This window comes from Takifugu rubripes, chromosome 9 (assembly GCF_901000725.2).
Source record: "Takifugu rubripes chromosome 9, fTakRub1.2, whole genome shotgun sequence".
Taxonomy (NCBI): Eukaryota; Metazoa; Chordata; class Actinopteri; order Tetraodontiformes; family Tetraodontidae; genus Takifugu; species Takifugu rubripes.
In genome coordinates, this window is record NC_042293.1 from 1272462 (window position 1) to 1298105 (window position 25644).

The window sequence follows — 25644 nt, forward strand, 5'->3', positions numbered from 1 at the left end:
TTTTTAGCTGGATAACAGCAGCTATGCTCAGGATGAATCTGCAATAAAAAGCATGTAAATAGTCAGATTTATAGTAAAGTAAATAAAAGAAAAAATGGAATGTAAAGCAAATTAAACTGTTATCATACCAATGGTGGCTGAGGTTGTGAAGGCAGACGTTTTACTTAAACAGCAATTTGGTTGTATACCCAAGCTATTTTTATTACTAATACATTTTTAATGTACCTTATTTATTTCCAGGTAGTTTATTTGACATCATCGATATACTGTTTGTCCAGCAGATGTCACTGTGAGCTTAAAACATATTCAACAATACTGAGACTATCCAGCAGAGGGCGTACATGCATTTTTATAAATATGGTAAACCTGATTTCTGACGTGTATAGACTAAAAAGAGCAGTGTTGAGAGACTAATAAACAAGAGTTTATAGAGAATGAAAGTCTATCATATGCTTCGCCGTGATCATTAAGATGATTTGTGTGTTACGTGCAGCCAAAAGGAGCTGTGCAAAAGCAACAGCTAAATTCTAGTCTGATCAAAACTGCAGCTGAGTCGTCGGATTTAAATAAAACGTTTAGCTTTTTAAATTATGGAGTGAAGTTTTAATGTGTGCCTTTAATTCCTTTGACTTTAGAGCACAATGAATACCATGAGCCAGGGAGAGGATTATTACTGTAATAACATTACAGCTTTGACCTTGTGGTTTGTGTTAGTATCAGTTATGTGAGATGACAGAAAGGTGTAACCCTAAAAATGATTATTAAGAAACACATGCTTTGTGTGCTGATGTGCATATAGTTGAAGAAACTGTGTCCATAGGTTTAATCTTTTTTATGACGTCTGACATTTGTCATTGCAGCCACCTTATTCCTCAGAGGTGACCCTGCTGTCTCCATGGAAGACTGGCTGCTCAACCAGTCATGTGACTGCTCTGCACACCTCCCAGTCTCTCCCAGTATGGTCACCATCCTCGGCTAAAATTAGAGTCTGCCGGGACATTTTAGAACGTGACTGTCCTGCACTCACCCCGCATGTCGAATAAAGTTCATCTTAATCTTAATCTTAATGTCAGCTGGGCTCTCTTTTAATCTTCAATCATTGCGTTGGTTTACGGTTCCTCCTCTGGAACCTCTGCAGGGCTGAAACGTGTATTTCTGAATCTGTAAACGTTGCCAATAGTTGTCCGAACTCTGAATCCCTACTTCAGTGCAGGAGTAATGATTATCTCATCAGATGACCTTATCATTAGGAGCTCAGTGCTGACTGAAGCCTGGTTGTTATTATTGGTTACAGAAGCACTTCCTTATTGTTACTTCCTGTTTCTTGAGCATTAAAAATTACTACATCAGTGTTGTGCAGACAGTAAACCCTTCACCCGTGCATAAACAGTTGCTAGGAGACTCTTCAAATGCTCCCCCTCAAATTACAGTGTTCACTCTGCCTACTTTTCTGAGGACTGCCACGTTGTTCGATGGCGGTTCTAAAATCATCTTGCGGGTTTCCTGCAAACAGCACAGTTGCTGCACCACTCGTTTTGTGGCCGAGCTGTCAAAAGCTTCCCAGTAATTATTCATAAAAGGTGCAAAAGGGGGTGAAAGGTCACGACAGACGCCCTCCGCTCCTCTGAATCGTCGTCACCTCTGACGTAACACCCGCGTCTCCCGCCGGGGCGGGAAAGGGGGGCGGTGCTGCCGCTCGGTATATTGCAGAAAGCCCTGGTGCGCTTGGCCCCTTCTTTGCTCCGAGTTTCGCCGTGCGTCGACCCGCTTTCTGCCGAAAACATGGCTGGATATTTGAAAGTCCTGAGCTCCCTTTCGAGGTCCGCCGCCACCTTCTCCAGAAACCCCGCGGTGCTGGCGCCGGCAGCCGCCAACTGCCAGACGCAAAGAAACTGTGAGTGGAGGCTGATTACCGGCGGCATCCTCAGCATCTTTAGGTTGACGTTAACTGCGGTTTCGTTTAGAGAGAGATGCGTTTTAGTTTCTCTTACCATTTGGCCGGGAAGCGACCCAACGCGCCGGCCCCTGGGAGCGCGTAGAGCGGCGCCAAGAAGCTATGCTAGCATCTGCCGCTAGCTACCGGAGATGCTCTTTACTCTTTAAACGTTAACACTGGATGAATAAACGATGCTCGAGGAGTTTCATTGTTTTGTCTAGTGCATGTGTTGGTTTTCAAAAGGTAAATGTGGACAGAAATTAGAATAAAGGGAACCAACCGGACAGCCGGTGATTCCTTTCTTTGTCTTAACAGCTCAAAGTTGGGGGAAAACCACTTGAAGACAGCGCTTTAATCCACAGCCCCGTCACAAATTAACGTTTATCTTGTGACTGAATTTGAGAAAATACGCATGTTTGCCGCCCAGCTTTTGTCGAAAGAGAAACTAAATGTGGATAAAATGACAGTAATAGAATCAATGACATTTTTTCCAGCTGTCGAAGCGGAAACGTCATCAAGAGCGAGCGCGCGGACGGAAGCCCGAACCGTGGCAAACCTTCAATAGGTTTATATGCTGAAATAAAATAGATTTTATTGCTGGTTCGGCTGGCTGGGCGAACTTTTGTCGAGGTCAACCATAGTGTACGAGACTGCGCTATAGGGCGCAATGGCTGCCGCAGCCGGGGTCCCTCCGTCCTCTGTTCCATCTGGGTTACAACGAAGACCTTCAAATTTCTCCCACCGGGGATGTCGGCTAATGCTAACAGCCGCGCATCTGCACGGTTTAACGTCCACGCAGGCTTGGGGCGACCGTAAAAAGCCGTTTTTATTGCCCCTCGGTGTCGGATAATGTACCAACGTAAGCATCCGCTAGCGTTTCTTGTCCCTTGTGCAGATGGGTCACGTGGTCTCTGTAGATATTCCCAGTTTCATCCAGCAGAAACCTGAGAGGATAAACCTGCAGGCCCGAACGGCACCACTACGGTGTTTATCAAGCAGGAGGTCAGTCGAAGGGCACTTTGACTCTAAAATGACCCAGCTTTCCACTGACTTTGAGTTTGTACAGCAAATAGAGTAATTAAACCTTTGCTGCCCTTTACAGGTCTCTACTGACACTTTCCATTTGGTTTCTTTGGAGTTTAGTTTAATATCTATGAGGGGCGTGCGGTGTTGAAGTGGGGCTAACTTACTTTCTGCATGTCACAAGTTACTGCCCCTTTTATAAGCTCACATTGCTTGTAAAAGTGGCTTGTAAGTTGTTTATTTGCTGTTGGATTTACACAGTTGTAATGACTTTTTTTATGTGCATGAAAAATGTTTCCTGCATATAAAACAGTGGCTTGATGCTCTTCGGTCGACCTCGCAGGCTTGTCTGCGGTTTAGATTAACTCGTTACACCTATCCAGTGATTTTCCTTTCTTGGTGAGGGATTACAATGGAAGAGGTTTACGACAGGTGTCTGTGAAACGTCAAAGCGGGGGCAGGTAGACGAGGGTTAAGGCTGAGAGACACATGACTGCCTCTGTCTTTGAGTATCTGCTTGGAGGAGTATTGACCTGAACCCATAATCTCATCAAGAGTCTGATTGGGGACTTTGCTTTCATGTTTTAAACCAGCTTTCTGATCATTTCGTCTTTATCTTCCACCTCCAGCTGCATTGTTTCGACCAAAGAACTGTTGTTACTTTTAAACCCAAGACCCCCGTCAGTCAGAATCGTTTAGAGCGACGAACCAATTACTGTTGTGACTGAATTCTGCCCAATTAAACAGTAATGATACACATCCTCCCACTTTGTGTGCTGGTCGTGGTTGTATGATTGCGACCTTCTCCTCGGAGCACGCCGGAATGATGTGGCAGGCAGGCTCACATGACTTTGTACGAGCTCCCCCCTCAGCGTCCCGGCTGTTGATGCATCCAGAAGTTACATAACCTCCCCGCCCGGCAGCGCCCGCCTATCCCTCCTCCTCCTCCTCCTCCTCCTCCTCCTCTGCACTGCGATGGCGGAGCCCTATTTATGCACGTTTGGGATGGATGAGGTGGAAAGAATGCCCGAGCTCTTTCCGCGGTGGGGTAAACTGTACAGTTTTCCGTGATTCCCACCAAACGGAAGAGCCAACGCGTGTGTTGTTTCCAGTGCTTTTGTGGCGCACGCACATCTGCAGTCACGGGAAGAAGGCACGGGCTGTTGGGACAGGTGTCGCTAAGGCTTTAGGATCCAGAGAGGTCAGCTGTCCTGCACAGTTGTTTGCCATTTGAGTCGGAGCGACGTTGTTAGCGTTATTACCGAGTGTGTTGTGGTCCCGTCAGACTTTGATGCAATTCTCCGGGAAAGCAGAGGGGTTGTTCGCTGGGCTCGGGTCATTTGATCCCCCGCACCTCCCCGTGTACTCATCTGGTTACCGAGACAGTCCTGCTGGCAGCATTCTCCCCCCGGGCTGAATGACAACAGATTTAGTTCCAGTTAGTTAATCTCAAAGCGGCTTCACCAGTTCATTCCTAACGGACGCACAGGTGTTCGTTTCGAAACGAACTCCTCATGTTGGGACTGCAGCTGTGGAATATGCAAATTAGCGTGCCTGTACTTGTCACTGTAGTTGTGATGTTTCAGATCCTTGCTAGTCAATGATTGTCTTCAGTCTGGAGTCCGTTCGTAAAAGATCAATGCTGAAATCTTCCGAACTGCAGCCGCCTGTGGGGTTTGTCTCTTCTAAGTTACAGTAAAAGTGCCTCTGTTGGGCTGAGGTCAGATGACGGGCACCAGAGGACTCTTTGTCTTTAGGCCTGGGGTTGCTGTCATAACATGTTTTCTGCTTGTTTCCATTGACGCTGTTTTGTCAGGTCTTTTCTGGCCTTTGAATCTGAGTATAAATCTACACGTCCTGCTGGTCACATGATCAATAAATAGCCGCGCTCCAGTACCGTCACCACATTCGTGTCATTACCTGCCCTGTGGGTTTCCCAAAGGAGCGCGGTCCTGTTTAACACACCAGCTCTTCCTTTTGCTCTCCCTTTTCTCTCTTTATTCTAATAAAGTTTCTATTTGTTTTGTCTGGTCAAATTTGCTGAGGATTTAAGAGTACTTAAGTTCTATTTCAGTGGCTCTTTTGCTCTTTTGATCCACTTCATTTAGGCTTCTTTAGTACAGCAAATGAGTGTTTGTTGGACTTACCAGAATTTCTGGAAAAGTCACCCAAAACGTTACAAATGTTGGTCTTATTTGTTCAACTTGATGTTTGTTTTTGGATCATTTCTTCTGCTGACATTTTCTTTAACCTGCAAACCAAAATACTAAAGCAGGAACATCTCAGGTATCTTATTATGCCTTCATTCATTAGTTATAAGGGCACCAGGTATTTATTCTCCTTGTTCTTAAGCAATTATAGATAACTAGAGCGAGGTGTGTTTGTTGTCTTGTGATCAACAGATATGAACAGACGCATCAAGGTGGCCCAGCCCGTGGTGGAGATGGACGGAGACGAGATGACCAGGATCATCTGGGAGTTCATCAAAGAGAAGGTGAAACTGGCAGACGCTGCTCTCAGACGGGGACGTGCGCACGCTGTCTCACTGGCCTATTTTTAAATGTAGCACGTGGACGCGAGCGGTGGGATGTGTGGAAGATTATGCACCATCCTCTCATTGGCTGGTTGCCCCCCCCCAGAGAGCAGATGGCTCGCTGGGAGAAAACGTGGACGAGCATGAGATTACAAACCTTTGTTGACAACTTACCGTGTGATCACATAAAAATGCTTTAAAGGCAGATTTTTCTATCCTACCTGTCAGGTGAACGGTCTCTTTAACAGGGCTGCGATAAAGAAAACCATGTTCCCAGATGTGTCACCGCTAGATTGGACTCTGTGTTTTGTTTTCCGTAGCTCATCCTGAGCAATGTTGATGTTGAGCTGAAATATTACGACCTGGGCCTGCCATACCGCGATCAAACCGACGACCAGGTCACCATCGATTCCGCCCTGGCTACAAAGAAATACAGCGTAGCGGTCAAATGTGCCACCATCACCCCAGACGAGGCCCGGGTGGAAGGTATCAGACGAGCTTTTCACGTCGTCACCGCCGGTGATTTGGGGCAGCTTTCTTTAATCTAAACTCTTTACGTTCAGAGTTTAATCTGAAGAAGATGTGGAAGAGCCCCAACGGCACCATCAGGAACATCCTGGGAGGCACAGTCTTCCGTGAGCCAATCATCTGCAAGAACATTCCCCGGCTCGTTCCAGGCTGGACGCAGCCCATCACCATCGGGAGACACGCCTTCGGTGACCAGGTGAGACGCGCCGGGCGCTTAATCGCCGTTAATTAAACGGCCGCAGTGGCTTCTCGATGTTAATGGAAGTTGCTGTGTTTTAATACAGTACAGAGCCACCGACTTTGTTGTGGACCAGCCTGGGAAATTCAAGATCATTTTCACTCCCGCGGATGGAAGTACCGGCAAGGAATGGGAGGTGTACGATTTCCCCGCCGGTGGCTGTGGAATGGGCATGTACAACACCGATGAGGTGAGTGCATGGCGCTTATCAGGCTGCTATTATGACGCGAGCACTAAATATCCCTGTAATATGAATTTCCAACTGAGCAATATGGGCATAAAGCTGAATTCAGCCTGGCAAACTCCAGATTCAGAGGCTAAGTTCCATTGTTGTGAGCAATGTTGCGTAGGAATGTGATGTAGCCGACTCCACCCGCGCGCTTTACCTGAGGGCTTTTATTCCTTTTCTGGGTTGTGGTGGTTTAATAACGTCTTTTCCACTGTTGTGTTTGAACTAGCTGCACAGGTCTGTTTGATTTCACATCAAAAGTCATCGTAGGTGACTTTCTGCTCATCTGCGGGAAGGTTGATAACGTCTTTACCACTGATAAAATAGGACAACAGCCGTGAACTCTTTCAATTTCTGCCCCAGTCTATCACAGGCTTTGCACACAGCTGCTTCCAGTATGCGATTGGCAAGAAGTGGCCCCTGTACATGAGCACGAAGAACACCATTCTCAAAGCCTATGACGGCAGATTTAAAGACATCTTCCAGGACATCTTTGAAAAGTGAGTACAGCTCAAAATGATGAAAGAGGAAGAAGCTTTGTTGTTGAACCTCAACATGTGTTTGAGTACATTCTGTGCTTTTAAAGACACTACAAGCCCCAGTTCGATAAGCTGAAGATCTGGTACGAGCACAGGCTAATTGATGACATGGTCGCCCAAGTGCTGAAATCTTCTGGAGCTTTCGTGTGGGCGTGCAAGAACTACGACGGAGATGTTCAGTCGGACATTCTTGCGCAGGGTAAGATTAATAGGAGAGAGCTGCGGGTTATGAAAAGGTTGTTTCATTATCTTGGCTGTTCTTTAAGAAACGTCCTCGTCCCTCTGTGGTGTCAGGTTTCGGATCGCTGGGATTGATGACGTCCGTCCTCGTCTGCCCTGATGGCAAAACCATCGAGGCTGAGGCTGCCCACGGCACCGTGACCAGGCACTATCGTGAGCACCAGAAGGTTAGTGCCCATCTCTATCTTTCTCTGGAGTGGAGAACATTTCCTTAAACGTGTGAAAAGGTCACGTAATCTCGTAGGAAACCTGTTGTGTAAGCCATGGTGTTATACTGCCCCCATGTGGTGGAAGTTGAGAACGCGCGCCTGCTCATGCCTTTATAAGTTTTGACTCAATTATGGCTGGAACGACTCTTCAGTGATCCTGGTTTCTCCTTTCAGGGAAGGCCAACCAGCACCAACCCCATCGCCAGCATCTTTGCATGGACCAGAGGCCTGGAACACCGTGGCAAACTCGACGGCAACGATGACCTTATAAAGTGGGCCACATTTTAGAACATCTTCAGACCGTTATCCCAAAATGCATCTACTAATAACGTCTTTGTTCATTTTTAGGTTCTCCCAAACCCTGGAGAGGGTGTGCGTTGAGACCGTAGAAAGTGGTACAATGACCAAGGACCTTGCAGGATGCATTCATGGACTTTCCAAGTAGGTTCTTTTTTGTATTGATGTAAATTTTACCACTCGGTGTGTGATGATGCGCATAATAGTTCTCCCCTTCCAGATTAGATGACTTTTTTCCTAATTATTTTGTTGCAAGTAGTGGACATATCCGATCTTTGACCTGTTTAATTCCACTTCCAGGTTAATCGTAGAAAGAGCTTTAGATAACGTTATCTGATCTTTGACCTGAATGTCTGAGTTAAAGGCTTCTGAAGAGGGTGCGCAGGTTATTGTAACAACCACCAGTTGACAGCAAAAAAAATGAATTCCTCTCATGATGCCCAAGTTATGTTTTCAATAAAGTATTAGTCTGTTACGGTGAGATGTGAGATTTCCCCCCCACCCATGGAACATTTTGAAAGTTTAAAACTTCTTTTTAAAAAGATTGGACTGCTTTTGCGGGTGGATTTTGGATTTGAAACCGTTGTTGCCTTTTCTCCGCAGTGTCAAGCTGAACGAGCACTACGTCAATACTACGGACTTCCTGGACGCCATCAAGACAAATCTGGACAAAGCTCTGGGCAAGTGAAGGACTTAAAAAGAATGAAATTAGAAGATGACAAAGTCGCTGTTTTTGTACCTCATTTTTAACTTAAAAGGTCAACCTAACATGAAGTATGTATTGTATGTAGAAGGATGTATTGTTCTATTAGGTTATTAAATGGCTGACAGCTGTCCTTCAAATCGACGCCTCCCTCTCTTTCATGGCTCTCCAGGTTTAATTTTGTAGCGTTAAAGTTCTGTATTCCATCCCATCGACGCCTCAGGCTGAACGTGGCCCGTGTCCAATACATCTGCCAATAAATCACTTGTTTGACCCAGTATTTATTTTCTTATTTTTTTCCCGAACGCAGAGCGGCCATTTTCTAAGGTAAATAGATTTATTCATTTACAGTATTGTCTGAAACACAACATTTTACATACATTTCTATCGACATTATCGCCACAAATGTCTAATACGGAAATCTGTCAGATGATCTCCCCCCTTGTCTGCACCTGAACGACAGTGATGACGCGAAGAAGGTAGAAAACTCACAAAATAGAGCGTTGGCCCTTAAACGCGGGACGTCGGCTTTGCAAACTGATGCAAATCGATCCTGTTTTTGGCAGCTTGCATGTTTTTAAAAAGCAAAGCGGTGGGGGGGCTGAATATATCGAGCATTTCCCAAATCATTTTGCACAAGGTCCGCGCCCCTGTCACATGTCGGGAGGCTGTCGTTCATCACTTGAGGGCAGTGAACGGCGTGATGGATGACATCCGCTTGTAGACGCTCTCTGGCACTTAATATTTCTGTCTTGAATTTTCTTTTTTTAGGGGCGGAGGCTATTGTTGAGAATCATCTATTTCAAAATAAAATAAATGCAGGGTTGCTTCTGGAAAATGCTGCAGTCTCGTGAAGGCATGGGGGGGGATTGGAGAGAGGATCTGCGCTTATCTTTTAAAGAGATCTATAGATGGGTGGAAGGGGGACCTGAATGTAATTCCAAGAGGTCTGCGATTGGACCCCGAGAAAGCCAATGTCCCAGCTGGGTGTGATCCAATTCTTTGGTACAGGGTCCCTCCTGTTAAAGACATTTTGATTTTTCTTCTCTCGTGTGCATCTTGAAACATTCCACAGTGACAATTACATTCATAGACTAGAGATCAATACAAGGTGATGGTTGTTAATACAGGAACCTAAAAAAACTGGACCCAGAGGTCCCCAGTGGGCCAACAGGGAGCGGGCCAATACGTTCTGTACAGAAATATACAACAGAGCGCAGGTGGCAGATCCAGTGGGCTCCTTCTGCAGGCCTCACTTTTCATTTGTCACAGTATTGAAGTAAATTATGCCAGTTGGTTCCTTCTTTAAACCTTCGCTTTCAGCTGCCCCGGCGGACCGACGGAGGTCCTGGGATTGTCTGTGAGTGCAGCGTAGCGGCAGGTTTTTACCTTTGCTGCTGAAAAGAAAGAAATGTGCTTTTCAAACTAGGCTCAGATGATGACGTTAAGCATATTTATGCTGTCATTTTCCCCCGCTGGAATATATATTTTCTCTCAGTAGATGTGCTGTTTCACAAGAGATGAAAAATGTTTGATGAGAAAAAAAAAAAGGGCTGCATTAAAGCATGTTGAGAATGTGACATGTTTCCAGTGCATATGAATGTGCAGTTTGCTGGGTTTCCAACCCAGGTCTACCCCCTGGCCCCCCCTTTACTTATATGAATCTACTTTTCTATTCAACTTGGGGTCTTTTTAATAATTCATGTGCGACTGAAACGCCCCGTGCCCTTCCCGTAGGTGCCGTAATACTCCATCGGAGACAGTTTGGCCACGTCTGGTGTGTTGTTGTTCGCTCGGTTTTCGCGTTCGCTGAATTCAAAACTCTCCTCTTCATAGTCCTCCTGGCCTTCTGCATCCTGGGGGGGTTCTAAAGAAAGGGACAAAGACCAAAAAAAGAAAGAAAAAGTGATGCCACTCCTCCATAACAATAGCACGCACATGTGTGGAGCTCTTTCTAAAGAGGAGAGGCAGCAAATTGCCCCCCCTCCTGCCTCAGTATCAGCCTCTACTGATAGAGACAGGCATGTCTAATCCAGACGCTGCTATATTTACTAAACACGCAGGGAGGGAGCGACACAGACACAGCAAAACACTTGGCTGCTAGATTAGAGTACATGCTGAGTCAAAGTGCATTAGAGACCGAGCGAGTGACAATAAGGCAACGCTGAGCCGCCCCTCCGGAACATATGCAACCCATAATGAAGAGTAACTGCTGGGGATATCCACCTGGTCCGTCCACTGAAGTGTCCATAATGCCGTGTTTGACCTTCATGTGTCGGCTGAGGTTTCCCTTCAGGTTGAACTTGCTGGTGCAGTAAGGGCACTTGAACGGCTTGCTGCCGGCGTGGAGGTGCATGTGTCCGAGGAGGTTGTACATTCTGTTGAAGGACTTGCCGCACACCTGGAGAGACAAAGTCGGGACGTCAGCGCCTGCGCGGGGTTGACCGGTCCTCCTCTCGTCCAGTCCTCCTCTCGACTCACCTTGCATTTGAAAGGCTTGACCGGCAGGTGCACGATCATGTGCGTTTTCAGGGTCTGCTTCTGGACGAAGGTCTTGAAGCAGACGTGGCACTGGAAGGGCCTCACGCTGGCGTGGATCAGCATGTGCCTCTTCAGGTTGGCGGAGAGGGTGAACTCCCTGGAGCAGACGTCGCATTTGAATTCTTTCATACCCTAATGGGGGGGGAACAAAGCAAGTCTTTTAATTAAATTGGCTAAAAAGATGTTTACCAGAAAATAAATAATGAGTCATGGAAGACAGACAAAGCTGCTTCTGGAAGATGAACACGAGCATCGCCGTCCCGAGTGTTGAAAGACAGTGGAAAAACACGTAACATGTGGACCGGATACACACCCCCCCCCCTTTGTTTTAACACTTATCAATATTTAATATTTAGTGGACATTAACAGAGCTGTTATAGATTGAAAAAGACTTCATATAAGGGAAAAAACGGACTGGGTCACAACCCTTTGTACTCGGAAAAAGACACACACACTGTAGGGATTAATGGGTGGGGTCGAGCCACACACGTGAAAAACTGGGCCTTTGATGTCTATATTTACAGAGCAACTGGTTTTAGAGAAAAGACTGCGTTTCAAGTGTGCGATACACTTTTTCTACGAAGGTTCTCCTGACTGAATGAGGCTTCCTTGCTTAAGGCTCCTGCTGTGTGTTTTGCTGAGAACACACACGCTTGACGGCGCTTCACCGGTACCTTGTGAGTTAGAGCGTGTTGCCTGAGGTGATGGATCTGGACAAACTCCATGCCGCACTCGGGACAAACGTAGGGTCGCACGTTCTGGTGTTTCATCAAGTGGTTCTGCAGCTGGCTGCGGTAGGCGAAGGACTTGTGGCACTCGGTGCACTGGTAGGTTGTCGGGCCCTGGTGGCTGCTCAGGTGACGCTTCAGGTGAGTGTAGGTCGGGAACTCCAGGCCGCACTGGGTGCACATGTGGCACTGGCCGTTCTCGTGCTTGTTCTCGTGGGTCCTCAGCTCGCTCGGGTAGGCGAAGCCGCGGCCGCAGAAGCGGCAGCTGTAGGGCTTGACGTCCGAGTGCTGCAGCATGTGCCTCTTCAGGTGGCTTGTCTGCGTGAAGGCCTTCTCACAAACGGTGCACTTGTGAGGTCTGGTTCCTTGGTGTGTGAGCAGGTGCGTCTGGAGGTGACTCGGCTGCTTGAAGAGTTTCCCGCAGTGTAGGCATTCGTGGGGTTTGATTCCGTTGTGACCCAGGATGTGAGTGACCAGGTTATATTTGGAGGTGTAGGACTTCTCGCACATGCGGCACTTCCACCGCTTCAGACCCTCTCCCACATCTACGCAGTAAGACTCGTCGATCTGGACGTTTATGTCCAGGCGGTCGATCTGCATCCGCCTGGCAAGACCCTCTGGGTCCGACCAGAGCATGGCCTGGTTGTTGTCCTCATACTCTGCTTGCAGTGGCACGTCAGCAGATTCATACGCCACCTCGTTGGACCCATAATAGCGGTTCTCCAGAGGACTGCTGTTGGCTCCAGTGGTCTTGAGGTTTAGCGCCTGCTCCTCCTCTTCCTCTACTACTAAATCTTCGTCTTTCTTATCTCTGGCTCTAGCGGTATCTTCTTCTCGGTCCTGTTCCGGCTGTCCATCTGTCTGTTGCCTTGGCGTATCTCTCGCAGACGAGGGACAGCTTCTGCAGGCCTGTTCTTTTTTCAGAGGGCCATCGCGGAGGACGGGATCTTCTGGCTTGCCGGGACTGTGCCTGTTGTCCGCGTGCGCGCAGGGTGGAGGGGTAGGAGAGTCAAGCTGTTCACCTTTAACCCGAGGCTGTGGGCTGGATTCCTTGCGCGGGTGACCTTCTAAGTCTTCCTCGCTCCTGGGCCTTTTTGTCCTTCCTCTCGGCCCGGGCCGTCTCCTTTCACTGCACTGGGGCTGGGGGGCTGGGTCGCCCGCTGGCTTTGCCAGGTAGTCCCCATTTGCCCCTATGAGCTGATCAGCATATTCATACTCCATTGCCTCATTCGGTGGAGGAGGACACTCCCGCGGCTCCCCTGTGTAGAAGCCATTAGGAGCAATAGTGGCCCCAAAAATTTCGTTTTGGGAGATGAGTCCAAGAACCGCTGCCTGGGCGAGTGACAGCACCACCACAGGTTCAGTCTGAGTCCCTACGTCCACGTGGCCCTCAGTCATCTTGGGGTAGGTCCGCACCAGTTGACTGCTCTCTGCCTCCTGCAGACGATACAACACACACACAGCACGTTAGAGGAAAGCACCAGTGGGAAGGAAGCATGTTATTCCGGTAATCTCTTCCATTGTGAAGAGACGCTGTCTCTTGTAAACCTCATGGTCGTCTCATGGTGTTAATAACCCACTCTGACGACAGCTTTGTCATAACAGTGAAAAAAAAAAGATGTCCAAACCTTAAAGAATCCAACCCTCCTGACAAGGAACCCGAGAAGGTGTGCCTACAGTCTGACTACACCTCCTCTGCCATGACTCTACAGGAGCGTTGGATTGAAGAGACAGATCTGTTTTAGTGTCCCGCTTCCTTCCTTTAGAGATTTTTACAATAATAAAGACCACAACAAGGGATGCAGGTCCAGTCAGGAAACTGACTTCCGAAGACTGTCCTCAGTACTTCCCGTGTTGGCCCAGGATGGCCTGGCTGACTCAAGTCAGCCCGTCATCATGAAGCTGTTGGGCCCATTCATAAGGAGAGTGGTCTTGTGGGTCACCATAAGCAAATTGATAACCCACATCCCATTACGTCCTACATTCCCAACACGATGATAATATGCTGCCGTGTGCTGTCAGAACATTCTCTGTGATGTTGGGACAGATATGCTGAAACGATCATGTGTTTGGGCTGATGTTTACCTGGACGCATGACAATGGACATGCAAATGTTTTCCAGGTGTGTGTGTGTGTGTTTAAAATACGAAGAACAAAAAAAATGACACTTTTTTTGCAAGACAACGCGCTCGCCTTCACTCAGTGCCAGTTACCCCAGCAAAGGCTGCTTCCTTCCTTGACACAAGACTGAGGGGAAAATAAGAGCAGAGCAAGAAAAGGTAGAAAAGAAAAGACACTCACTAAAGGTGTGTGGGTGTGTGTGTGTGTGTGTGTGTGTGTGTGTGTGTGTGTGTGTGTGTGTGTTGGTAGAGGGGAGTAGACCTGGATGCCCTGATAACCACGTCATTTATAATTACTGCTTTTAAAGTAGTCAGACAGAGACAGACTGTGTGTTTGTGAGAAAGAAAAGAAAATGAGACTCTGTGTGTGTGTGTGTGTGTACGTGCGTGTGTGTGCGTGAGTGTGAATGAGAGGAAGGGAGGTATAGAGAGAAGGAGAAAGAGCTGTGGGTGGGGGAGGAGTAGAGGGAGGGAGACAGACAGAAATGAGATGGAGGGGCTGAAAGATAAAGAAAGAGGGGAGGAGAGGAAGGGGAGGGAAGGGGAATGAGAGATTGAGTGAGCATGTGAGAGGAGGGAAGAGAGAAAAGGAAAAACAGAGGGAGGGGATGTGGGGGAGCTGGAGAGACAGAAAGACAGTGAGTGAGTGAGTGAGTGAGTGAGTGAGTGAGTGAGTGAGTGAGTGAGTGAGTGAGTGAGTGAGTGAGTGAGTGAGTGAGTGAGTGAGTGAGTGAGTGAGTGAGTGAGTGAGTGAAAGAAAGAAGGGAGTGAGGCAGAGTCTCAGGGAGAAGCGAAAGCACAGCAAAATGAAAGGCTGACAAAATGAAAGAGGAAAAGACAAATGAGAAGGAGGAGGAGGTGGGGGGGGAGGGGGGGAGGGCTTGTAATTGCCCAAGTCTCTACTTTCACATTTAAAGTTGCGTCTGTTAGACACCTAAAGACAAACAGCCAGAGCAGTGTGCAGAAAACATGCAGCACACTCAGCAACACAACTCTCTGTTTCAGAGGGATGGTCCCGCTGCAGCCATCACATGTATGTACGTTAAAAAGTAGCTCACACACACACGCGCGCGCGCGCACACACACACGTCCCCACAGGAGTGTAACTATCTCCCTAACAACCTGCAGGAGTAACCCCACCTCGCTCTCGCGCACACATGCGAACGCATCCGCAGTAGCAACACGTCCTCCTGCACGTCGGGGGTTCCGAACTCACCACATTGTTCCTGGAGTGATGTTTGAGGTGTGTCAGAGATCTCATCCTTCAGGAGAAATGAGTAGAGTAAAAAAATTCTACCTCCTATTTATATCTGTGGGAGAGTGGGGCGGTCCCACGGCTCATCCTCCTCCTACTGTTGCTGTTATCAGAACTGACTGTGCCTGCCCACCCCTCCCCTCCCCTCCCCTCCCCACCGCGCGCGCGCACACACGTACACACGCGCGCGCCCGTGCGCACACACAGCATCACCCCATTTTCTTTCTCTTCCTCCCACCCTCTCCCTCTCATCTCACTTCTCTTTCTCTCTTCTTTTTTTCTTTTCCTCTCTCTCACACACACATGCACATATCTTATCTTCCTCACTACATACAATTCAGCCTGACCTCTCTTACACACACATGCACACACACACGCACACACCCGTGCACACTCCAGCTCGTCTTGATCACAATTTACAGTATACTTTGCATTTCCTTTTTATGAGCACGCAGTCAGATGCAAACAGCATAAAATCAGTAGTTTCCCTCAGCGCGCCAGACAGGTATATATGGAAATCTACGCTAGTACAAAGCTGTTCATATATATATATATATATATGTATATATTCAGCTGCGCATAGAGGCATGTTCCCACTTTGACAACACGCACAAACAACGTATGGTTGGAGGTGCGTCCGGCAGTGGCACAACAGTCTGTGATGTCTGGGAAAAGGGCTAAAATTGTAACTTTCCACATCTAGTTTGCTGCTATTATGTCAAAGATTCAAAGTAATTAAGTGCTGAGACAGTCTGAAGTGTACTGTCTGAGAAATTCAGAGGGAAAAAATGAGTGACAAAGAAAAGAGGCAGAAAGAAAGGAGAGAAAGGCGGTTAGGAGAGAAGGAAAGAGGGAGGGAGGGAGACAGAATAAGGAAGAAAGAAGCATGGGGGGTGAAACTGAGTGGAGGAGGGTGTGTGTGTGGGGGGGTGAGAGACAGAAAGAAAAAGGGAAAGAGGAAAGAGAGTTGGGTGGGGGAGGGAAGAAGAGAATGCTGCAAAAAGGAGGAAGAAGGAAAGTGTGTGTGTGTGGGGGGGTGAGGCATAAGAAAGGATGTTGCAAAAGAGACAGAAAGAATAAAAGAGAGAAAAGAAAGAGGCAGGGTGAAGCGGTGGGGAGGGGGTGGGGATGAGAAGAGTGATAGAGGGAGGTTTGAAAGAAAAGGCAGTGAAAGAAGAGTGAATGTGCATGTGTGTTTGGGGGGGGGGGGGTGGAGGAAAGAAAAGAGGGGAGGAGGGAAAAAAGGGGGGATGGTGGAGTCTGAAAATAAAAAGAAGAGTCCATCAGCAAGAGAAAGGGGAGAAAGAGGGAGAGACGCAGAATGAAGGAGAAGAGGTGGTGGAGGAGGAGGAGGGAGGTGGTGGTGGTGTGTGTGTGTGGGGGGGGGGGGGGGGGGTGAGAGCAGAGAGAACGGAGAGAGGAAAGGAGATAGAGAGAGACAGCGAGAGTGAAGAAAAGGGAAAAACAGCAAAGGAAGACATTAACTATTGAACTTCCAGATTTCTTGAGAAACAGTGCGGCAGAGTACCTGCGAGCCGGGCGCAGGTCGTGCCGAGGAGACGCCACTGAGCATGAGCCCGATAATTAGACCGCCGCTCTGTCATATCAGAGCTCACCTCACTTTTGAACTGGGAGAGGAGGTGGTGGGGGGGTGGGGGTGTGTGTTGGGGGGGCAGAAATCAAATTAAAAACACTGTAAGGAGTGTGTGCATAGGTGCAGGCAAGGGCGGTAAACAGCGAGCGGACACATGCCAGTTGTGACTGGGGGGGGGGGGGGGGGGGCTGAAGAGCGTGCATAAACATTTCCTACTAAATAACAGGAAAGGGCAAACCTTGAAAACCTTGATCAGTCATCAGCGGCTGGGAGTGCTGTGAGAATGAGAAGGAAAGATAGAGAGAAAGGGGAGGGGGGGAGATAGGGAATGAGAGTGAGAGCGAGGGGGGGGGGGCGAGGGAGGGAGGGGGGCAGAGAAAGAGAAAGAGATTGAGTGAGGGTGTGAGTGAGGGGGAGAGATAGCAGGAAGTCGAGGGAGAGAATGGGAGAGAAAATAGAAGGAGAGCGAGGGAAGAAACAAAGAGATAAGAGGCTGAAAGACAAAGAAACCACATGGAAGAAACAACAAGGGACGCGTACATAAAACAACACAGAACTAGCCTATGGGGAAAACCAAAAAGACACAGACAACAAAAGTTTGGGGAAGAAATACACTGGCTCCTTTCCAGGCCCGAATCTTCATAAGAGCAAGGAGAAAAGAGGAAAGCCTTCCCGCTCGGTCATTTACGCTGAGCACATTCGCGTGTGCGAGGAGAAGAGCCAACAGAGGAAAACGGCTACGGCGGCTAATCAGCGTAACATTTCATTCACTTCCCAGATTATGCAGGTTCTCGTATGACGCCGCAGCGAGCCGTCGTCCCGCTCGCCCTCATCTGGGAGTTCAGATGAGTGTTTGCATGTGTGATGGCACACACACACACACACACACACACACGCATTGGCAGCGGTGACATCACACTTCTGACTCGGTTGTCTGCTTGGAGCACGTGGGGCCAAACATTTAGAGCGGAGTCACATCGTCCCCGCGATCCGGGTCAACGTGGTAACTTTACTTTCAGTGAGGGAGGGAGGTGTGGTGGGACGGGGCTGATAGAGATGTCAGCTGTCTGTTTCAGCCCCCGAGACGAGCCCAGCCAGCCGTTAAAAAAAAAAGAAAAAGCATGAGGATTCATTGGTAAATGTATCCGATTTATCCGCGTTTGGGTCTCTGCTGTACATTAGCAGTAACTCGGCCCCTTTGCATACAGGGTATGTCCCACTCACCCTCCCGTAGGTCCTTGGAAGAGCTGCGAGGTCCTCACAGATATGCAAAGATCTTGTCATGTGAAACACAGAGGTGCAACATAAGGGGGGGTAGGTTGCCCTTCGCTCTGAACTTTGAGTCTTTGGATCGACGTCCCAGCCAGGCCCGCGTCCGAGCCCACACACCTTCTGTTATTTTCCAGAGCTGGCTCAGTCTCTCCTCTGCACAGTGTGTTGGTCTAAAGCACGACTGGCTGCTGTAATTAAGCATTCACGAAATTTAAAAAAAGGGGGAAAAAGTGGGGGAAATGGAAAAGAAAAAGGCACAGCAGGATTTTTCATAAGAGACAATCAAACAGCTTGAATCTGAGCCATGCAGATGGAATATAACCTAGCTACCACACCCTGGTTGCATGCCTCCAGCTTCTCCCATTAAGGTCAGTGGGAACAGACTGGACGCAGATGGGGGGGGGGGCAAAATACAAATGCACAAAATAAGATGAGCAAGTTTTTTAACATCTTCAGGCAAGGTGGCGAAGCCTCAAGTCTGATTTAAAAAAAAAAAATCCATCTACAGTTTTTAGCCGATGCTGTCGGCATTTGCTCGCCGTTGCTGTTATATATATTTCAACAAATCGAGGTTTGAATTCGCTCAACCAATCATTCTCATGCAAGCCGCAAGACAGCATGCAGAGATCGCCAAACCCCAATAAAAGATTACGCTTCGCTTTTGTGGGGGGGGGGGGGGGGGGGGGGGGGGGGGGGGGGGGGTACTAAATGGAAAGACAGAATATTAGCAATGAAATAGCTCTGCTTGGAGACAACATTGGAGAAAGGAGTGTGGGGAGCCTGAAAAAAAAAACAGAACTGAATATAAAGGAGAAAAGACAGAGTTGAGGGAGGAGAGGAGAAGAGCATTCAGCAAGGAGGATATAAAAGGAACAGAGAGGGGGGCGAGCAAGTGAGACAGAGAGCTATGGAAGGAAAGAGAGGAGGAGAGAGAGCATATAAGAGCGAGGAAAAGAGGGGGGCATGGGAGAGCAAGAGAGAGGAGGAGAGAGAGATCAAGAGAAAGAGGAGAGGGGGAGGGAGGGAGGGAGGGAGGGGTAGCGAGTGAGAGAAACAGAGACAGAGGACGAAAGAGAAAGACAGAGAGGAGAGGAAAAACAGAGAGGGGGAAGGGAGAAAGAGAGATAGCCACAGGAGACTCAAAAACCACAGTATAAAACACCCTGTGTCTGTCTGTAACTCTATAGATATACAAACACCGGGCGTAATATATGGACGCCTTGCATTTATTCAAGTCTAGTCAACAGTGCGGGTTCCAACGTGCACCTCAAGTTCATTCAGCAAGTCAGCAAACACAATGTGGGACTGCGCCGAACTCATATCTCCTTATCAGGAATGCAGCTTTTTTCTCATTGCAGTAAGGTGGGAGAGGTACTTTATCCTATTTTAGTCACTCTGAGGTCTCTCCCTCCTTATGTGATTCATGGAAAAGTGTTCTTATGGAAAATAAATAAATAAATAAATAAAAAAAAACCCGCCTCGCAGTCTGCGGCGAGCTCTTGGCGTAAAGGACAGATGTGTCTGAGGAGAGGAGGCGTCGTGATGGAGCGAGTGTCCTACATAGTGAAATGGCCCCAGTTTTCACTCAAGGTGAGGCCCACAATGAACCGCAGAAGCCTATTAACACTAGAGGTCTCTGGAGTGCCCCTGCGCCGGTCGGCGGCGACCACGGCGACACGGGCTGCAGCAGACGCCGTCCCTCTATGGCCGCCGCCGCCGCTTTGTATTAGTCCTCCGCCTCCTGGTAAGAATTTTCAGTCGGAATTACTTTTCTTTCGGCCAAGTTTCATTCTTTTAAATCAAACCCTTTGTCTATTTCTTCTTTTGTACCTTCCTGCTGTTTCCATGGTTACCTCTCTCTCTGCTCTGTACACTATCTATCTCTTCCTCCGTTTCCCTCTCTGTCTCTCTCACTCTGTTCTTATCTTTCTCATTTTGCTTTCATCTCTGCCTCCCTTCCTCCTGCTTTATCCCACACCCTCCTCACTCCAGCTTTTATCTCTCTTCACTTTCATCTGTCTTTCACCTTTCTCTCCCCTTCAAGCCTGCCATTCCATCATGCTGGTTTTTTCCCGTTCTTACTTATAGTGAGAAAGTTTTATCGGTCTCCCTGTCAATTCTGCATTTTTAATCATTTCCAATTTATCCAGCCTGCTCTCAATGCCATTGAGTCTCGCCTTAAATTGAGTGTGTGCGTGCGTGTGTGTGTGTGTGCCTGTCTGTGTGTGTGTGGAAGAGAAGCATAGGTGCAGGAGCCTCTTTTTTTTTACCAGCATAAAGAAAGAAGGATGATTTCTGTCATGATATCGGGAGATTAACTGGCTGCTGTGGTTTTGTCTTCCAGGAGTGCAGTAATGGATCCCCCCTCCCTGCCCCACACTTTATTTTCCCCTTTTCAATGCGGACGGCTACTTCATGTCTGCAATTTTGCCAACTGTCGCCCGCGTTTTGATTATTTCTTATTCACTTGTTGTCTGCTCTTATCCGAGCGGGGGCCCCTCTGAGGCGGCAGCGGTTGGAGATCCCAGCTCCTCGGCGTGGGGCTGCCTCCTGTAAGGTAGCCTGTCATCCCTCTGCAGTGATGAAGATGTCCTCGTGAGGCACAAATGCCTCCCTCTACGCACCTCTCCTGGGAGATAATCACATTCGCGCGCAGCGGCGGTTGGTTTAACAAACCACAACATCTCCCGTCGCCACATGACGCCCGCGTCCTCAACCAACACAGCTCGGCCGCTGGCGTGAGCCTCCGGGGGCGACCGCCGCGTCTGCCCGGCCTTAAACCCGTCCGGCAGGGTTGTCATCGTGCTGGTGCACATGGGAGGGAGGCTGCGTCTTCAAGTCACTGACAAACTCGTTCCAGGAGACACTGCATGTGGTGTGGGAGGAAGTTTTGTTCTACGGCGCCGACTGAAACTAACCTCCCTCCCCTCTCCCTTCCCCTTAAAGTACCACAACTATTCAGGAAAGAGAATAAAGAAAACCTGAATAGAGGAAGAGGGAAAAAAAAATGTGGTCCCTAGGCGAGGAAGAAAAGAAAAACAATGAAAGAAAACAGAATGAAAAGCAGCCACGGGGAAAAAAAAAGGGAGCGAAAGAGAAGGACGGAGAGATAGGGGAGGGGAGAAGATGCAAAAGGGGCATAAAGCAGAGGGAGAGAGGGAGAAAAATAATGAAAGCTCTGAAAGACAGGAGCGTTTCAGCAGAAATATATTCCAAGAAAATGAGGGGAGCAACATCGTGCTAAGGAAAAGGGTTGTTTGGAAGCCAGAATGGGTTTGAAAATGTCATAATTACAGGAGAGACTGTGCACGCACTAAGAAGCCATCTTAGCCAAACAGGAACTAGGCTGCAGCAATATTTGCAATGGTAATCTGGAGCGGGAGTTTAGATCCGACCGTCACGACAGTTCGCGTTAGAGGACTGAAGGATGTGACCTCGCAGCCCTTGTGGTAACCGGAACATCGTTACTATCATTAAGGCGGACGCAGGGGCGCAGGCGCGGCGCGTGCTGCTGATGGATAACCAGTCAGAATCGTTTCATATTGCTGCAGCGCCACGGTGCTACGCAGCACGTTCAAGACCGATGGGGTCGAAATGATGGAGTCGAATCGATCGCCGGGCAGATTTATTCATTTCCGTGATGCGATGTGATGTGATGCAGCAGGAAAAGTTTTGCGGCGGGCAGATTTGGGCCTCCAGGAGGTTAACTGTGCGTCCACCGGCTCCAGTGATATCAAGAATCTGATACTAGCTATCAGCCCAAGCATCTGTAATTGAAAACGCTGACCTTCCAGCTCTACTCAGGCAAAGAGGCGCCAATAATAAAAACAATAATGGCCAATATGAGAGCGCGCACAATGAGTGGCTGCAAATCACCGCTAGAGTAGTCAGAGGACTGGAGTTTAACTGTGTGCGTTGCGTAATTCTTGTGTGGTGTCCACCTGAATCCTCCTGCTGTAGAAATAAAATCTCACATCGGTTTCTAAATGGATTTCACCATGTTTATCGCACCACATCCAGCCTGGCATCCTAAAACAAAAGGAAAGTTCAAGTATTTAATGTCTTACATCCTGTGCGTGATCCTCGTCTAATCCCATGGCGCCCCTGCCTTTTACCTACCCAGGGTTTGTCTCTTTGTCTTCCCCTTCGTTTTGTTTGGCAAAGCTCCAATATGAGAATTAGCGTCTGCTGTAGCTGTTGTGATGTTCAGACAGAACTGAGTCCTTACATTTACACTCCATACGTTTAGACTCTAGAGTCCAGGCATTTAGACACTAGAGTCCATTTAGACTCTAGAGTCCAGGCATTTAGACACTAGAGTCCATTTAGACTCTAGAGTCCAGGCATTTAGACTCTAGAGTCCAGGCATTTAGACTCTAGAGTCCAGGCATTTAGCATTTAGCATGTATCCACCCATCCATCCATCCATCCATCCATCCACCCACCCACCCACCCATCCATCCATCCATCCATCCATCCATCCATCCATCCACCCACCCACCCATCCATCCATCCATCCACCCACCCACCCACCCACCCATCCATCCATCCATCCATCCATCCATCCATCCATCCATCCATCCATCCATCCATCCACCCACCCACCCACCCATCCACCCATCCATCCATCCATCCATCCATCCACCCGACCCACCCACCCACCCATCCATCCATCCATCCATCCATCCATCCATCCATCCATCCATCCATCCATCCATCCATCCATCCTCTGTGGGGTCACCCAGGAACCACTGAGCATTGATCATCTAATCCTGCCACTTTTGACATAAAGGTCAAACCCGTGAAAGCAGGTTTCCTCTGAACAAGCTGGCTGGGTGACATTTTGGATATTTTGTGATATATTGTTGACGCACGATCTAGTTTTGGAAGTTTTAATTTTGTCCCCGAAACCTCCGAAAAAGGAACTCACGCTAGGAGAAACAGGAAACAGAAAAGGGAACGTTTTGGGCTTCGCATTCTGTGTCATTCAAAGTAGATGATGGGACATAAACAGGCAGAGATGTTGCAGGACTCAGAAAATGATCAGGTCATTAAGAGGTCATTGGGACAAAATTACAACCCGCCCCCTCGAATCTTCTGCAGCTAACGCCCATATAGACAGAACCTGGAGTTTGCTCACCATCCTACAGCAAACACACAAAGAAACGGAGGCTGAACACCTACAATCCCAACAATTCTTCCTCACAACTCTGCAGACACCCTGAGCTGGTCAGTGTCCCTGAGAACGGCTGAGCTCGTGCTCAGCAGGGTGCAGTTACCTTCCTCAGGTTTAGCCCATTATCAGGTGTGTAGTGCTGCTGTGCTGTATACAGCTAATACCATAATGGGACTATACCGTACTAACTTTTCACTTCATTAGCTTTTAAAACAGCCAAGGAAGTCTCCAGCCTCACAGAACGACCTCCCATCTGTCCCCAGATGTTTCCATTCTCAAACTTTTCAGTCCAAACTTGCAAAAGAATTCTCTAGCTTCCTCTGGAGCACCAGAAATTTGAGCCAAACTTTTTGGCTCGGGATCTGTGAGCCGCATCCCCGAGGCCTGGAAACCGTCTTTGATGAGCCCCCAAGAGTTCACGACCAGCCGAGGATGTCGCGCTACGACTTATTTCCTCTTCCCATTCAAGCGTTGGAAATAACGCCGTATATGTTGAGCACGGGCGTTCAGGAAGTGATCGGAGGGTGGTTCAGCGAGGTTCCATTAGGTTCCCAAACAGAACCCCCTCTCTATCCACTGCACTCTCTGTGGGGTTCTCTCCAGGAGCAGAGGGCAAATAAATGAAACTTCAAATATATTTCTATTGCTGTGTCATATTTTCATGTGACGATGTCCTGTGATACATAATGAAGAGATAACGCACAGAGACAGGAGACTAAACGAGGGGGCTTTCTATTATTTGTGTGAATAATAGAGAAATTGCTCTCAAATACAGGAAGAGCTGTTTTGGGGACGGCGGCCGCTTCCTGGCAGAGGGTGGAATTCCACTGCAACTATCTTGTTCACGTTTCCTCTCCGGTTTCTGCATGTGTCCTCTCCCCACTGAACAGAGAAAACCGAGGACACGCCCTCTGGAAAGCCCTTCACTTTAAAGCCAAAGTGAGCGTGAAGGATTTCTAGTGTTTATTTTATGAAATTGGGTTTTTTTTTTTAAAAGAATGACCTGTCCCTCTCCCAGGTCAGGGATCGTGCACCCTGAGCTGAAACTTGCTTTCAGATTCTAGTGCAGAGTTATTAAATTACAAAGGACTTAATTGCGTACGCAGCATCGTTGCATGTATGGCTTATTTTATGGGATTTGTAATTGAGTTCTATTCCTTGGTCTTTTTAAAAACGTATTCATCATGTTCGGATGATTTTCAGTCTTTATTAAATTGTTATTGACAATGCACTGAGCTAATCCAAGGTCGTCCGTCCTCACCTCTGATACTGCAGGAATGAATTCGCTTGATTAAATAAGACTTTTTATTTGAATTCACTGTAAAATGACACATTATGGTTTCAGAGAAAGTTTGTTTGCGGTCGATTCAGATATGCCTGTAAAAATCAATTTAAGGCTTGATGATGCTGACGTTGGCTGTTTTAATAAGCAATTAGGAAAGAAACTGTAGGTCTGGAGCCTGGCTGAAGGAGGTTTCTGCCAAAGCTCCACTGGATGGTGAGGACCTCAATATGTGAGGTTTGTCTGCCAGTAAAAAGACACAACATGGAGGTGACGTGATAAGATGTTGTTATTTTAATAGTCAAATTTTCTGTTGTATTTTATGCTCTCTCTCGCTCCTTCTCTCTCTCTCTCACGTTCGTGCAGGTATCTTTGTGAGGTCTTCATTCTGACCTTCCATCATTTTCCATTTAATTGTAAAACTTGAAACAGTTGTTTTGATAAAGGGTTGAAGTTGTTTTTTTTTGCTAATGATGGCAGAAATAAAGCCCTGGTTCAAAGCCATGCTGTTATAAAGGGTGAGTCTAAATATAGCGGGGCCATTCTTTCTCATATACAGGGAGCCAGAAGAAATGTACAGACGTGTATTCAGAAATAAATCCCCTAAATGTGTTTGAAAAATTAACCAGAAGTAACGTTACATGTGGACTTTTTTGTTCTTTGAAGAGAATAATATTTAAAAGCAAAGTGTCAAAGACAAAGTTTGATGTACAACTTGTGATAGGATGACATTTCTCTGCTCTGATATTGTCACACGTGGTGGGTGTTCTTATTCCCTGGAGTAAATTATCATTGAAGGAAGGTGCGAGTTTACTTCTTTGAAGGAGCGCAGACATTTCTTCAAGATAAAATATCAAGCTCTTAATATGAGCACGAGTTGCCTGGATCTGAAACAATATTGAGGAAGAAAATCTAAAAGTAATTAGGCTAAGTGCTATAAATTGTGTTTCTTTTAAATTTATATGGAGACAAGCAAATATATCAATTTAATGTATATACGATGGAAAATCGGGGCTCTTTCAACTTTTTGAAAGATTCTTTTAACCGCCTTCAGTTATAAATACATAAATGTTTGCATATTTCTATGTTCCTTTCTTGAAAGGTAAATTAATAAATAAAAGGGGTACCCTTCAGCCATGCCTGCCGATTGCTGAAGTGAATAAATAAATAAATAATAATAATAATAATAATAATAATAATA

General features: G+C 47.5%; 2 protein-coding genes across 2 annotated transcripts; one reads left to right on the forward strand and one right to left on the reverse strand.

Moving 5' to 3' along the window:
* Positions 1 to 1693: 1693 nt before the first annotated feature.
* Positions 1694 to 8754, forward strand: idh2 (isocitrate dehydrogenase (NADP(+)) 2). The gene is made up of 11 exons (XM_003967029.3): positions 1694 to 1894; positions 5362 to 5453; positions 5813 to 5978; positions 6056 to 6216; positions 6305 to 6448; positions 6851 to 6987; positions 7074 to 7225; positions 7321 to 7433; positions 7650 to 7747; positions 7824 to 7916; positions 8376 to 8754. The coding sequence occupies exons 1-11, from the start codon at positions 1783 to 1785 to the stop codon at positions 8458 to 8460; spliced, it is 1353 nt and encodes a 450-aa protein (XP_003967078.1). The 5' UTR covers positions 1694 to 1782; the 3' UTR covers positions 8461 to 8754.
* Positions 8755 to 8798: 44 nt separating this feature from the next.
* Positions 8799 to 15223, reverse strand: znf710a (zinc finger protein 710a). The gene is made up of 5 exons (XM_011606847.2): positions 15081 to 15223; positions 11691 to 13181; positions 10957 to 11148; positions 10702 to 10876; positions 8799 to 10342 (listed from the first exon to the last, which is right to left on the reverse strand). The coding sequence occupies exons 1-5, from the start codon at positions 15123 to 15125 to the stop codon at positions 10176 to 10178; spliced, it is 2070 nt and encodes a 689-aa protein (XP_011605149.2). The 5' UTR covers positions 15126 to 15223; the 3' UTR covers positions 8799 to 10175.
* Positions 15224 to 25644: the final 10421 nt, after the last annotated feature.